This window comes from Cryptomeria japonica, chromosome 6, assembly GCF_030272615.1.
Source record: "Cryptomeria japonica chromosome 6, Sugi_1.0, whole genome shotgun sequence".
In the NCBI taxonomy this organism is placed as follows: Eukaryota; Viridiplantae; Streptophyta; class Pinopsida; order Cupressales; family Cupressaceae; genus Cryptomeria; species Cryptomeria japonica.
Window position 1 is genome coordinate 575,697,838 of NC_081410.1, and position 11,990 is coordinate 575,709,827.

The window sequence follows — 11,990 nt, forward strand, 5'->3', positions numbered from 1 at the left end:
TTTTACATGTAACTTGTCAAAACAAAATTACAACTAAGAAATTACAAAAAGAGAGAAGATTCAACTAAGTGCTGAAAAACACTTAAGTTGAATTTTGTGAAGACATGAATCCTTGAAACTTCCGGATGCTCGCTTGTAGTTCCTCGGGATTCGGTTCATGAGTGTTCTTAGCAACTACCATAGTCTTCACAATAGTGTCGTGGCAGCGGAGAAGCGCGGAATTGTCTTTATCCAAGATGGACTGAATCTCATGCAAAAAGGCTTGGTGTTTCATCAATGTTTGAATTGAAACTGCCGAGAATTGTTCACTCCTCCATTCACCGTGAATCCTCATCTGTAAATCCGCAAGAACCTCTTCTTTTGGAATTAGCTCTCCATCCCGACTTACTATATTGCAAGAGGCCCTTTCACAATGTGAGACAATACCTTGATAAACTTCATCCCAGAATTTCCTTGCATCGCTGATCTCTTCGATGAGGGATTTAAGAACAAGAGTTTTGTTTTCCATGAGTTCCTCGAATTCCAAGTACATGACCCTGGAAGAAATGATGGCGTGATCCTGCAGGATATTGAGCTGTTGTTGGGGCATGGTACGCCAGATTGCCAGACTTTTCTCAACACTTTCCAGATTCTTTTTGAAAGTGTTAGAAGTCTGATCCAATTTCTCCTCAATGGTTTCCAGCTTAGACATTATTTGAAAAATGTCTTTTATTACTTGCACGCATTGATCATGAAGCTGATCAACCCAGGAATCTAGTGCTTGTACTTTCTGAGCAGCTCTTTCCACTCCACGAATCGATTCTTGGGAACCAGAAGAACCTATAGAGTTACTCCCTTCGGCAGCAGGTTTTGTGATTTTATGGATGGCTGCCATGAGCTGTCGATTTTCTTCTTCTAGCTTGTTTTTCTTTGCAAGAAGATCGTCACATCTTTGCACTAGTGAAGCAACAGAAAACTGAGCATCATGTTTAATAACCTCATGTGTTTGCTTGCCCAATTCTACCTTTGTAACCTTATAATCAGCAGCTGACATTTCATCAAGTGGTTTATCTGCAACAGGTTCCACAATTTCAGCTACTTTCATCTTGTTGCTATCAACAGTTACCCTGGAAATAGTCTTCGCCTTCTTAGCAACTTTGGATCTGGACTGTTTGAGTTGCTGGTAGTCAAAGGCATCAGGTGAGATCTCTTGCTTCTTTCTTTTCGGGGTGAAAGAACTAAGCCATGGAGGCAAAGTCATCAACTCACTTCCTGTAGCAGCTGTAGGCAAAGGAGAAGCAGTTTCTGTTTGAATCACCGTGGTCACCCTGGGAGGAATATCTGTTTGAATAGCGACTATGTTTTGCTCAGTTACCAACGGACATGAAGATTGCCTCATGAATTCTTCAAAACCAGAAGTGGAAGTGTCAATTTCTGATAACTGAATGCAAATGGGAATATCTTCAGGAACTTTCAACACACTTTCTCGCTGTTGATCAGGAGAAGGCTCGTATGCCGAAATGGGAACTGCATTCTGAGGAGACTCATCAATGAGCAAATCAGGAGGAGAAAGAGGCGTCTCAATGGAAACTGGAGGAATGACCTCGTGAGGCGTGTCTAGAACTGGAAACTTAGGCGCATCATCAGATTGCTGCCCCTCTTCAGGATTATCCAGATCGACCACCTGAACATGGAACCGTGATTTCTCCTTCCCACGAGTAGTTGTCTCTTCAGGTGGAAGCACTACTGCACGACTAACTCATAATTTGATCCTTGTGCTTGAAGATGAAGCACCCTCCTTATTATCAATCTGAATCTCAGACTTTCGTCCAAGAGGCCCTGTAGAATCATCTTCTTTACCAACCTTGATTTTGATAAGTCTAACAGCATTGCTTTTCAACCATGCGTTAGTGTTGGCCAAGATAGGCTGAAATCTGTCAAGAATGGAGGCGCACTCTTTATGTGACCATTGGATCAAAGGAAGTGGAGCTTCCTCAACCCTCCGTGAAGTATATTCAGGATCAAGTATACGCCCGTCATCAATCATCCCTTGTGGGATATCTGCCAAGTTCAAGTCAACAATTTGCTCAACAGTGAGCCTGCAGTAATCCATCTTCAGAACTTCAGCTTCTGTGCGGAGATCTGCCTAGATGTCTTCAATGCGATGAACATGTACAAAGGATTTCTTGATCTTTTCCTTCATACCTCTATAATCAAAATCAGCTCTAGGTTTGAACCTCTTAAGCTTGATTTCCTGCAATTCAACCTCCATGGCCTTAGCCTTCACAGATGTGACAAGGGAGTATCGACCAATTTTCAATGGATTTGTGCTGGAGATCCCCATTCCAACCTTGTGTCTAGCAGACTGAAGAGTATGAACAGCCATAATTTGTCTTCCCAACTCCATAAGAATTATCCTATCGGTTGGGTATCTTGGAAGCATGTATGGTTGTCCATCATAGCACCCAATCCTCATGTAGGTGAAGGTGGGAAATTGCAGGAATAAGCACCCATACTCAGATACCTTGACCCATGCCTCATCTGATACTCGTTTATTTCTGAGATCCATGTCAAACTGACACATAAAATATCCAAAGAATGCGTCTTGGACTCTTCTGAAATGTAGTCTGCTAGGTTTCAAAGGCAGCTGGTCATAATATTCCCAAACTGGTATGAGCGAGCGGTCACCCTTGGTAGAAAGACCTGGAAAGTGTCTAAGTGATGCTGCTAAATATACCAAATAAGAATTCATAAAGAAGGTCATAGTGGTAGGAACCGCTACAAGTTGTTCGCACAAAGCATCGCTGATGATTTCACCCCATGAAATGTGATGCGACTGCCGTATGAACATGATGAATTGATACATCCATGGCTCAAAGACATTAGAGTGCTCAAGGCCTAACATTCTGCTGAGAAGAGTGATGGTGTCTCCTATCTCCCACTTGAAATCACAACGGTACAACTTTGCCCATCTTGAGAAGGAAGGACGTGGCTCATGAATCCACCTATTGATGTGGCGCTTGCAATCTTTTTCTCTTTTCACATAATACTCTGCTGCACTTTCTTTGGTGATTTCCATATAAACAGGTGCAGGAGGTATTTTGAAGACCTTCTCGATTGTATCCGCATCAAGACGAATTATGGCTTCACCATCATCATTTTTTATGACTCTTGACTCTTTGTCAAAATGATGGGCGCATGCAAGAACAAATTCAGGTTCTAAGGCAGCCACTGGGAAAGAAGACGCATGATGGATATGGCTGTCCAACAGCCGCTGCAAGTTGTTATCCTGTGGATCTTCTACCCTGTGAATGAATTCTGCCATATCAACGTGCCCTATTTCTGTGTCCCTGATGCGATCCAATGGAGAAGATACCTGGGAAGGTGCAACCTCATTCTGGTATTTGTCATATTTGTATTTTATTTTCTTTGGAGTTGGCGATGCCGGCAAATCTGACATTGATTGCGAACCTGGAATGCTGTGATGAAGACTTAAAAGGGTTAAGGCCACATCATAATCAGCTGCGAATATCATTCTTTCTTTTTTCAAATGGGTAAAACTTTGATCTCTGAATTTCACGGTTTTGTGAGAAGAAGAGGGAAGATATGTAGAAATGGGAAAATCTTGACTTTGACCAATTTCGGATCTTGGGGGAATTTTCGCAAGTATACAAGTTGGAAAGTACATACATGCAATCGGGATATTAAAACCCGAATACAAGTATACTTGTAAATTCGAAAATGGAGAAACGGATGAAAAATGGGATTCTGACTTGCGGAAAATGATGGAAATGGAAAGTGCGGATATGGGGAACGTGAATGGATAGAAATGGGAATATTCGGGATAGTCATTTTCATGAAAATGGGAAGATCTTTTCGACATGTAATCCGGTTTTCAAAACCCGAATTTGCAAGAGAGGGGTATTTCACATTTTTCAAGCTTGGAAATTTAACCAAAAATGATTAAATTCCTCAACCGTAGGGGAAGAACAAGAATTTCCAGCGAACTTGTAATCGAGATTAAAAATCCCGAATACAAGCTAAGATGGAATTTTGAGAAGAATAATGCAATTTAACAATTGCATTTCAAAGGGAAGATTTCTTTCATGAAAACCAATTTTAAGGGAAAAACAACACATGCGAAGAATGCAACAAATAACGAAAAATGAAGAAAACATGAAAATAATAAGAAGAAGAGAAGAAAAGAAGAACATACCTTGATTGGAAAATCAAAATGCTTCTCCAACAATGCAATACTTCTTGAGATGAAGAAGCAAAACTGGACTATTAAACCCTTATCACGTTTTTTGTGAAAATGCCCCCAAAAATGGCAGCAATCTTAAACTTGGAGGAGTAAAATGCCAATGAAAGTGTTCATTTCAAGCTTGTTGAAGCAAAACGATCAAGGTATTTGCTGAAGCAATAACACCAAGGTGTTTGAAGAGGAAACAATGCCAAAGGTTTAAAACGCAGCCAAAGAGAATCACGTTTTTGCCAAAAACGTGGTATTCAATATTCATTCAATGAACCATTAAATGATGCGAAACCAATCCCATGCTCCATGCCTTGGTAGAAAAGGGCAAAACGATTTAGGAGTATGCAAGATGTTAAAGATTCAACCCCTCAAAATGTGGCATTAATGATTCACGTTAGGGAAAAACGTGGTTGCTGTTTTTAGGGTAAAAATCAGCGAATTTGTCCTTGAAATGGCATGATAGATGTCCAAAAATGCAAGAAGATAGGATGCAAACCCAAAACGCCTCCTTCATCCAACGATTCCTCCACAAATTTCGCTTTGAAAAAGTCTAAAATCGCTTCCCTCTTGCATTTCGGGTTTTGAAAAACAAATGGCAAGTTCGTTTTCTTCAAAAGGGAGTAAATCGGGTTTTGGATACAAAATAACAAGTTCGATTTGCACTTTTCCCTCTTTCATGCTTAAAATCGGGTTTTGGATATAAAACAACAAGTTTAAAATCTCACTTTTTCACTCATTAAGCCAAAATCGGGTTTTTTTTGGACAAATGACAAGTTTAAAATTGTCAAAAATGAACTTTTATGTTAAAATCGGGTTTTAAAAGACAAACTGCAAGTTTAAAAATACTTGTAAGGGGGAAATAAAATCCCTACAACAAGTATTAAACACTTGCACACATGTAATGGGGATTTAAAATCCCTATTACATGTGAAAACCATTAAAGTAGGGGTTTTTTGGACAAACTGCAAGTTTACTTGCAGTTGAGCTAAAAAACCCCTATTTTAACTAAAAATGACCAAAAAACAACAAAAAGATAAAAACATTAAATGGGAAACTTAAAATAAATTACAAGTGACATATTTGAAATAAAAAATGCATATGTAAGTGATCAAAAATTCTCCTACAAAGACCACAACAATGAATATCATTAAAACTTGCAGTTTGAAGAAAATTCTCCACCTGCAGTCTGGGTTTTAAAACCCGAAATTGAAGGAAAGGCATAGTAAACGAACCCAGAATTGGACGAAATTTGAAACGTAGTTCGAGAATGGACTGAGGATTAAGCCAGTCCAAGGATTAGTCAAAATTCTGCCTCGGGAAGCTTGCCATAGAGTAATAATTTTTATTTTTTCATAAAAATTTCATCGTAGTGGTCCTTCATTTTTGGAAACAAAAATGAGGACAACAAAAACAACAACAACAAATGGAGCTGGGTACATTGCAACAAAAACCTTTCAGCCACATAGAGATGAAGACTTAGCACCGAGTATTGCATCCCAAGGAAAATAGCAATCAAGATCTACCCAGGCCTCTTTGAGTCTAGTTTGTTGGAACTGTAGAGGCTACCCTTGGAGACGTGGGCTTGGGTTAGGGCCTATTGCGGAAGGTAGAGACGTTATTTGTCTTGTTGAGACTCATGAACACGAAGGTTGTAAAACTCCCACGTTCGAAGGTTATTCAAAAATGACAGTGTGGAACAAAGCAACTAGCAATGGCAAGGGTCATGGTGGGATATTGGTGTTAGTGAAAGAAAAAGAAGGGCATCTCATTCAGCTTGAAAAAGAGGACTCCAATAAATAGTTTTTATGGTTTAAGATCTCAGAAAATTACAATTTTATTAGGATTGCAGCATGTTATTTTGCTTCGCAGGTCTCCAAAACTTACAAGAAATGTGGTCTTGACAACAAAGACCCCTTTGCTGCCCTAAAAAAAGATATTGATATGTTCTCTCAGCTTGGCGAGGTCCTCCTTGTGGGGGATTTCAATGCTAGAACTGCAAGTGAACAGGCTTGCATCTTTAGCTGTAAAGATGATTGCAATCCTATTTGGCTCCTAGAAGATGAAAATCATCAATGGGAGAGAGTGTCAGAAGACACCAAAGATTGCAACCAATTTGGGGAAGAGTTGCTTACTCTCTGTGGCATGTTTGACTTAATTATCTGTAATGGTCTGATTAGATGGACAAATTCCAGCAATTTCACTTGCAACACTTACAATGGGGCAAGTGTGGTTGACTACGTTGTTTGTTTGCATAGCCTATGTGAAAAAATCGAAGATATGGTGATTGGTGAACATTTATGGGACCTCAAATCAGATCACAAACCGATCTATTTAAGTATTGTTTGGGCAGAAAAGAGGTATTATGTGGAAAAAAATCAACCATCCCTACAACAACATTCAAAGGGCAAAATTCTTTTGACGCAAGAAAATGCTTGTATCTTCCAGGCTGCTTTGGAGAGATTTCTTAAATGGGAGAAAAAGACATTTCATGATCTCAATAGTCATAAGTTAACAAATCTGATCCATGTGGCCCTCTCAAAATGCAAAAGAACAAAAAACAAAAAATCTGAGACAGATTGTTTCCCGGTGAATGCTTGGTTTGATGAGGAATGCAAAATGGCTAGAAGAGGTTTAAGAAAGTCAAATAATAAAGAGACTCAAATCAAAGCTTACAAACAGATTTTAAAGAAAAAGAAAGCTGATTTTATGTGTACTAGGAGGGAAGAGTTAATTTTTCTTAGCAAATATAATCCCAAACTTTTTTGGAAAGAGCTGCAATCAAAAAAGAAACAGATTGACAATAGTATCACAGCCACTCAATGGTTTGATTATGCTAGGCAACTTTATGAACATGATTTGGAGGTGGCTTCCCCACCCTTGGTCAACATTTCTACTAATCTTTTCACCGTGCAAGAAATTGAATTGGGTATTAAGAAATTGGGTGTTGGTAAAGCTAAAGACTTAGGTGAACTTCAAGCAGAGTTTCTCAAGTGGGGCATGAAAGTCCTTGCCCCTCATATTGCAAAAATATTCAATAACATCATTCCTCATGGGTTTCCTAAAGATTGGACTACAAGTCTTGCTATACCTCTTTTCAAAAGTGGAGATGTCAATAACCCCTCCAACTATAGGACTATAATGATCAATCCTTTGTTTGCTAAGTTATTTGGCAGCATGATAGAAAATAGAATCAGCAAATGGGCAGAAGAAAATCATAAACGTGCAAAAGGCCAAGCTGGTTTCAGACCTAAACATTCCACAGTTGATCATGGTATTACTTTGAGACACATCATCGAAAAAACCTGGGAGAAAAAGGAAGATGTCTTCTGTTGCTTTGTTGATTTCAAAAAAGCTTTTGACACAGTCCAATGTGACAAAATATAACATTTATATTATAAAAATATATGTCTTTTCCTAAGTCGCCTAATATATCATTAATTAGTAATAAAATAAATAAATATTAAACCTTAGGATAAGGAAATAATATATAATTAAATCACTTATGACTCCAACACTAATTATCAACAAAATCCAGGATGAGGCTGAGCAATGAAGACCACTGAACTGCTACACGATCGAGACCTTGTCCAAACTGCTAAAAATAGAATTGCTCAATACTGCCACTTACTAAAAATAGTAAGTCATGAAATAATCCTTCGAAAAACATGATCTTCGCACCTGGAGAAAGAGCTTGGAAAGCTCAGTAAGACAACATCATCCAAACAGCCAAACCCTAACTTACTAAAAATAGTAAGTTCTCACTTCACCAAAGAATCAAATGCATGTTATACCACCCTGGAGCTCATGAAAAACCCAGAAGGAAACCATAGACAAAACTGAAAAATTCTCTCCTGGTAAACCCTAAAAAGCTCGTGCAAAACTCTACAAAAGTTGGAAACCCTAATTCTCCTTTCCAAATAGCCTATGGGTCTCTGGAATAGGCCAATGGACCACTGAACTAATCATTGCGGAGAAAGGGACATTACAATCCACCCTTCCTGAAATTGCTTGTCCTCAAGCAATGCCATCACAACTCCCAAATTTTATAAACCGATCCGCACCAAAGCAAATACGATCCCAGAGTCCCATGCCTGTCTCAAGAAGAATCCACCATGCCATTACTGTGCCACTCTGATCACATCAATGAAAGCATCACGCCTAAACTGCACTAACCTCCCTTGTAACTCCAAAATGTTACCATCCATGATACTCAAACTGAAAAACCTTGAAGGACTGAAATCAGTATCATGCAGCATCTCATGCCCATAAAGCTCTGAGTAATCAATATCAATAATGCCATTGTCTATCACAAGCCTGGGCAATAGGAAATCAAGTCTACATGACTCACAATCAAACTCCACAACATATCTCCCCAAGGTGTCAAGCGGAGCCATGACTATAAATGTGGCTTCTCCAAATCTCCCTGCAAAGATGAAAACAATCCTTTGCAAGAGCTCAACAACCTCATCCCCATAGCTCCACATGAATCTACTAGGCCACAATTGAATTATTCTGATACAACCATGCAGACTTCTGAAATCTCTTATAGTTCCTACTTCAAACACCTCAGAATGATGAACCATAGAGAGCAAAGGTTTGCTGTCCCAATCATAAGTAGAAGAGAGGGCATAAGAATAACCAATAGTTAGAGCTTGAACACTTCCCATATACAGATACTGATAGCCCCAACTCGCCATACCTCTCATTTGAGACCATAAACCCATTCGGCCAAGGGACTTTGAAGTCTGAAAAAGAGTACACCAACAACCCCCCAAGTTTGAAACAAATGACTTGAGATCTAATTTTAAGGAAATCAACATCCAAGAAGATGAACAACTGCTGCAACATAGGAAATCGTCATCAAAAACAACACATCTACTCACGTCCAAGGCTGGAAATATCTTCTCTAGTGTCTCCAGCTCCGCATGGAACCATCCTTTGCTCAGAATATCTTCCCAATCCACTAGTTGATGAGCAAAAGGAACCATCAAATGGCTGTTAAAGAAGGGAACAGCACCATCAAGTCTCAAAATTTGTTCCTTATCCTACCAAAAATCCTTCTTTCCACATGTAATAAGCTCCATCAGACCATGTTGATGATCTCGAGCTTGGACACCCAACCGACAATGATCTTCAACATACTGAAAAGAAAACTCCAAACATCCCCAAGTGCCAGTAAGAACCAAGAGCATACTTAAGAAATTGATGTCTCCTCTACCAACCCCTTGAAGCCTAACTGTTACCTATTTTTCGCTCCTAGCTGAAAAATAGGTTAAGAGATGCTAGCATGAACAAAAGAAAGCAAGTGTGTACTAATTCTCTATTTTTGTGTTTCCAACTGCACTAAGGAGTGATTTAAAGATGGTATTTTTAAGTACTTCTAGTCTGTAACAACAAAAGAGAGAGACATCCCATCAAAAGGAGAAGTATTTTATTCATATTCAAACATGCGTCCCACACAAAGAGCCGTGAGACTAGCTACATGCATCCAGTGCAGAAAGGAAATATACAGATATGTATGCACAAGTACAAAGGAAAAAATGAGGAAAGGCATGTCGAGAATGGAACCAGTCATTGCCTGAAAGACTGGAACAGTTGAGGTAGGCTCGATGTCGCCTTTGTCTTGCTGCTCCACCCTGGTCCGTATATGCTTTTCTTCTGATATCTGCAAAAGATTTGAAACATGCAATGCGTTAGAACATTTTGTTCTAAGCAATGGCTGACTGCATTTCTAACATGTGTACTAATGCACGCATATATATATATATGATCCCTACATGCATCAGATGCATATAGCTCGCATCACAAAGGAATCTCGAAAGGCAAATATCAGATCAAAGGAAAATCACCATACATATGCATATTTTTGCTAACAGGTTTGTTTCATGTGCAGGAAAAGGAAAAAGGACAGCTTGCTGGTCATGAAATTCACAAAGATGAGTGGAGATGAATGCGGCTCCCACAAGGGTTGAGCCCAGCTCATGTGAAACGATGGCAAGGTCTCATACAATCAAATCATATCAGAGCTGGTGATAAAAGGAAAAAGAGTAACGAAAACGCAAGTATGCAATCACATTACCGGCCAATAAGCATGATGAGACTTCTTTTTCTTTAGAGCGTGAACAAGATGTGCAAATATCTACAAATGATCAACAAGAGGACATTTTATGCATCAAGCCTAAAAGATTTTTTATGATAAACTGGAAAAGGCGTTATTGATCAGACATTTCGACAATTTCAAGACAGCTGCGTCCTTGGAAATAATATTCAGATTTAAGAGTATTTTGCAGAAGTAGGCAGCTACAGTTTTCATAAAATACATATTTTAATGCACAGCATTAAATGGCAGATGACAAAAGGAGGGTTTTTAATGTTTGTTTTTCACCATTTTCAGTCCAAACAGTCATTCAGAGATGCACACAGCAGTGAAGTTATCAAAGGAGTACACAGTGGTCATGATCAGACAAGTCTTGTTGACCCATTTTGTTTTGTTCCAGATGGAAAGCGAAAATGCTAGGATGGATATACTAAAGAGGTATCTGGAATGGAAGAAACAGGGATTTTACCATTCGAGACAATAAGTCCTTTTCAAGGAATGCTGGGAACAAATAGGTCCTTAGCTGATAATCAATGTGCACCATTCACTGGTTTGGGCATAAGAAGCAACAAACTTGGAGTTATGGAGCAGCATTTTGCAGATGCCTGGCACTTCTACTGTAGTGCAAGGTAAAATAGAGCAGCATGGTTGGATGAAAGACGAAGCAGATGCTGCAAATAAGAGTTTTTCAGGTCAACTTGCTTATATAAAGCATTCATTGGCCGAGATCATGCCAAACAAGCTACAGTTTCTGAAATGAGAAAGAAACAAGATACCAAAACTGAAAAGATTGCAATGCAGATTTTAATATTTTTCTTGACCCAAAGGCTGCAAAGCAGGATTGTATGGTCACTGGGGTGGTGATTGGGTTGATGAAGATTCTCTAGCAAAATCAGAAGATAAAATATCTTTAGCGAGGTTGGATGCCGAGAAGGCATGGATAATACTAGGGAAAAATATGGGTGTTCCAACACAAGTATTCAGTCTTGGGGGTATATATGGACCTGGGAGAAGTGCGTTAGACACTATTATTAAACAGAAACAGCAGGAGCTCTCAGGAAGTCAGAAGGCACGCAGATTAAATTATTACACATCTCGAATTCATGTTGTCGATATATGCCAAGCAATTCTTGCAAGTATTGAGCAGCCTTCTGCCGGGAAAGTATACAATGTTGTTGATGATGATCCAGCACCTCGTGCAGAAGTCTTTTCATATGCCTTGTCTTTGCTTGAGACAAAATGGCCAGGTAATAAATGGGAAGCCGTGGAAAGTGGAACTTCAACAAGTGACATATTTGGAGAGAAAAAATTGTTATCTTTCAAAAAATCTGAAACAGGCAGAGGAGAATTTTGTTGAGACTTTTAAAAGGGCTTTGGAATCAGACTATTTATAAGTGATATATGAGTCCAGGGTAAATGAAATGCAGAAAATTTTAAACTGCGAGAAGAGATTGAAGGACTTCATCAAAAGCTTCAGAAATGTGACCAAGTACAATAGGCAATGAGCAAAATGGAAGCAAATCACTTCGAATTTGAGGAAGAATTTAAGTGTTTTTCAAAATTATTCTTTGGAGAGAGTAAAGATTTTTAAAACTGCACTTTTGAATTACTACAAATGTCAAAGAGCAAGAAGTATGAAACTAAATACTGCAATAAAAT

At 38.9% G+C, this 11,990-nt stretch overlaps 1 protein-coding gene across 1 annotated transcript; it reads left to right on the forward strand.

The window, feature by feature from the left end:
- Positions 1-10,932: 10,932 nt before the first annotated feature.
- On the forward strand, positions 10,933-11,688 carry LOC131876715 (uncharacterized). Its single transcript, XM_059222177.1, has 2 exons — positions 10,933-11,023; positions 11,171-11,688. Exons 1-2 carry the CDS (start codon positions 10,933-10,935, stop codon positions 11,686-11,688), a joined length of 609 nt encoding a protein of 202 aa, XP_059078160.1.
- Positions 11,689-11,990: the final 302 nt, after the last annotated feature.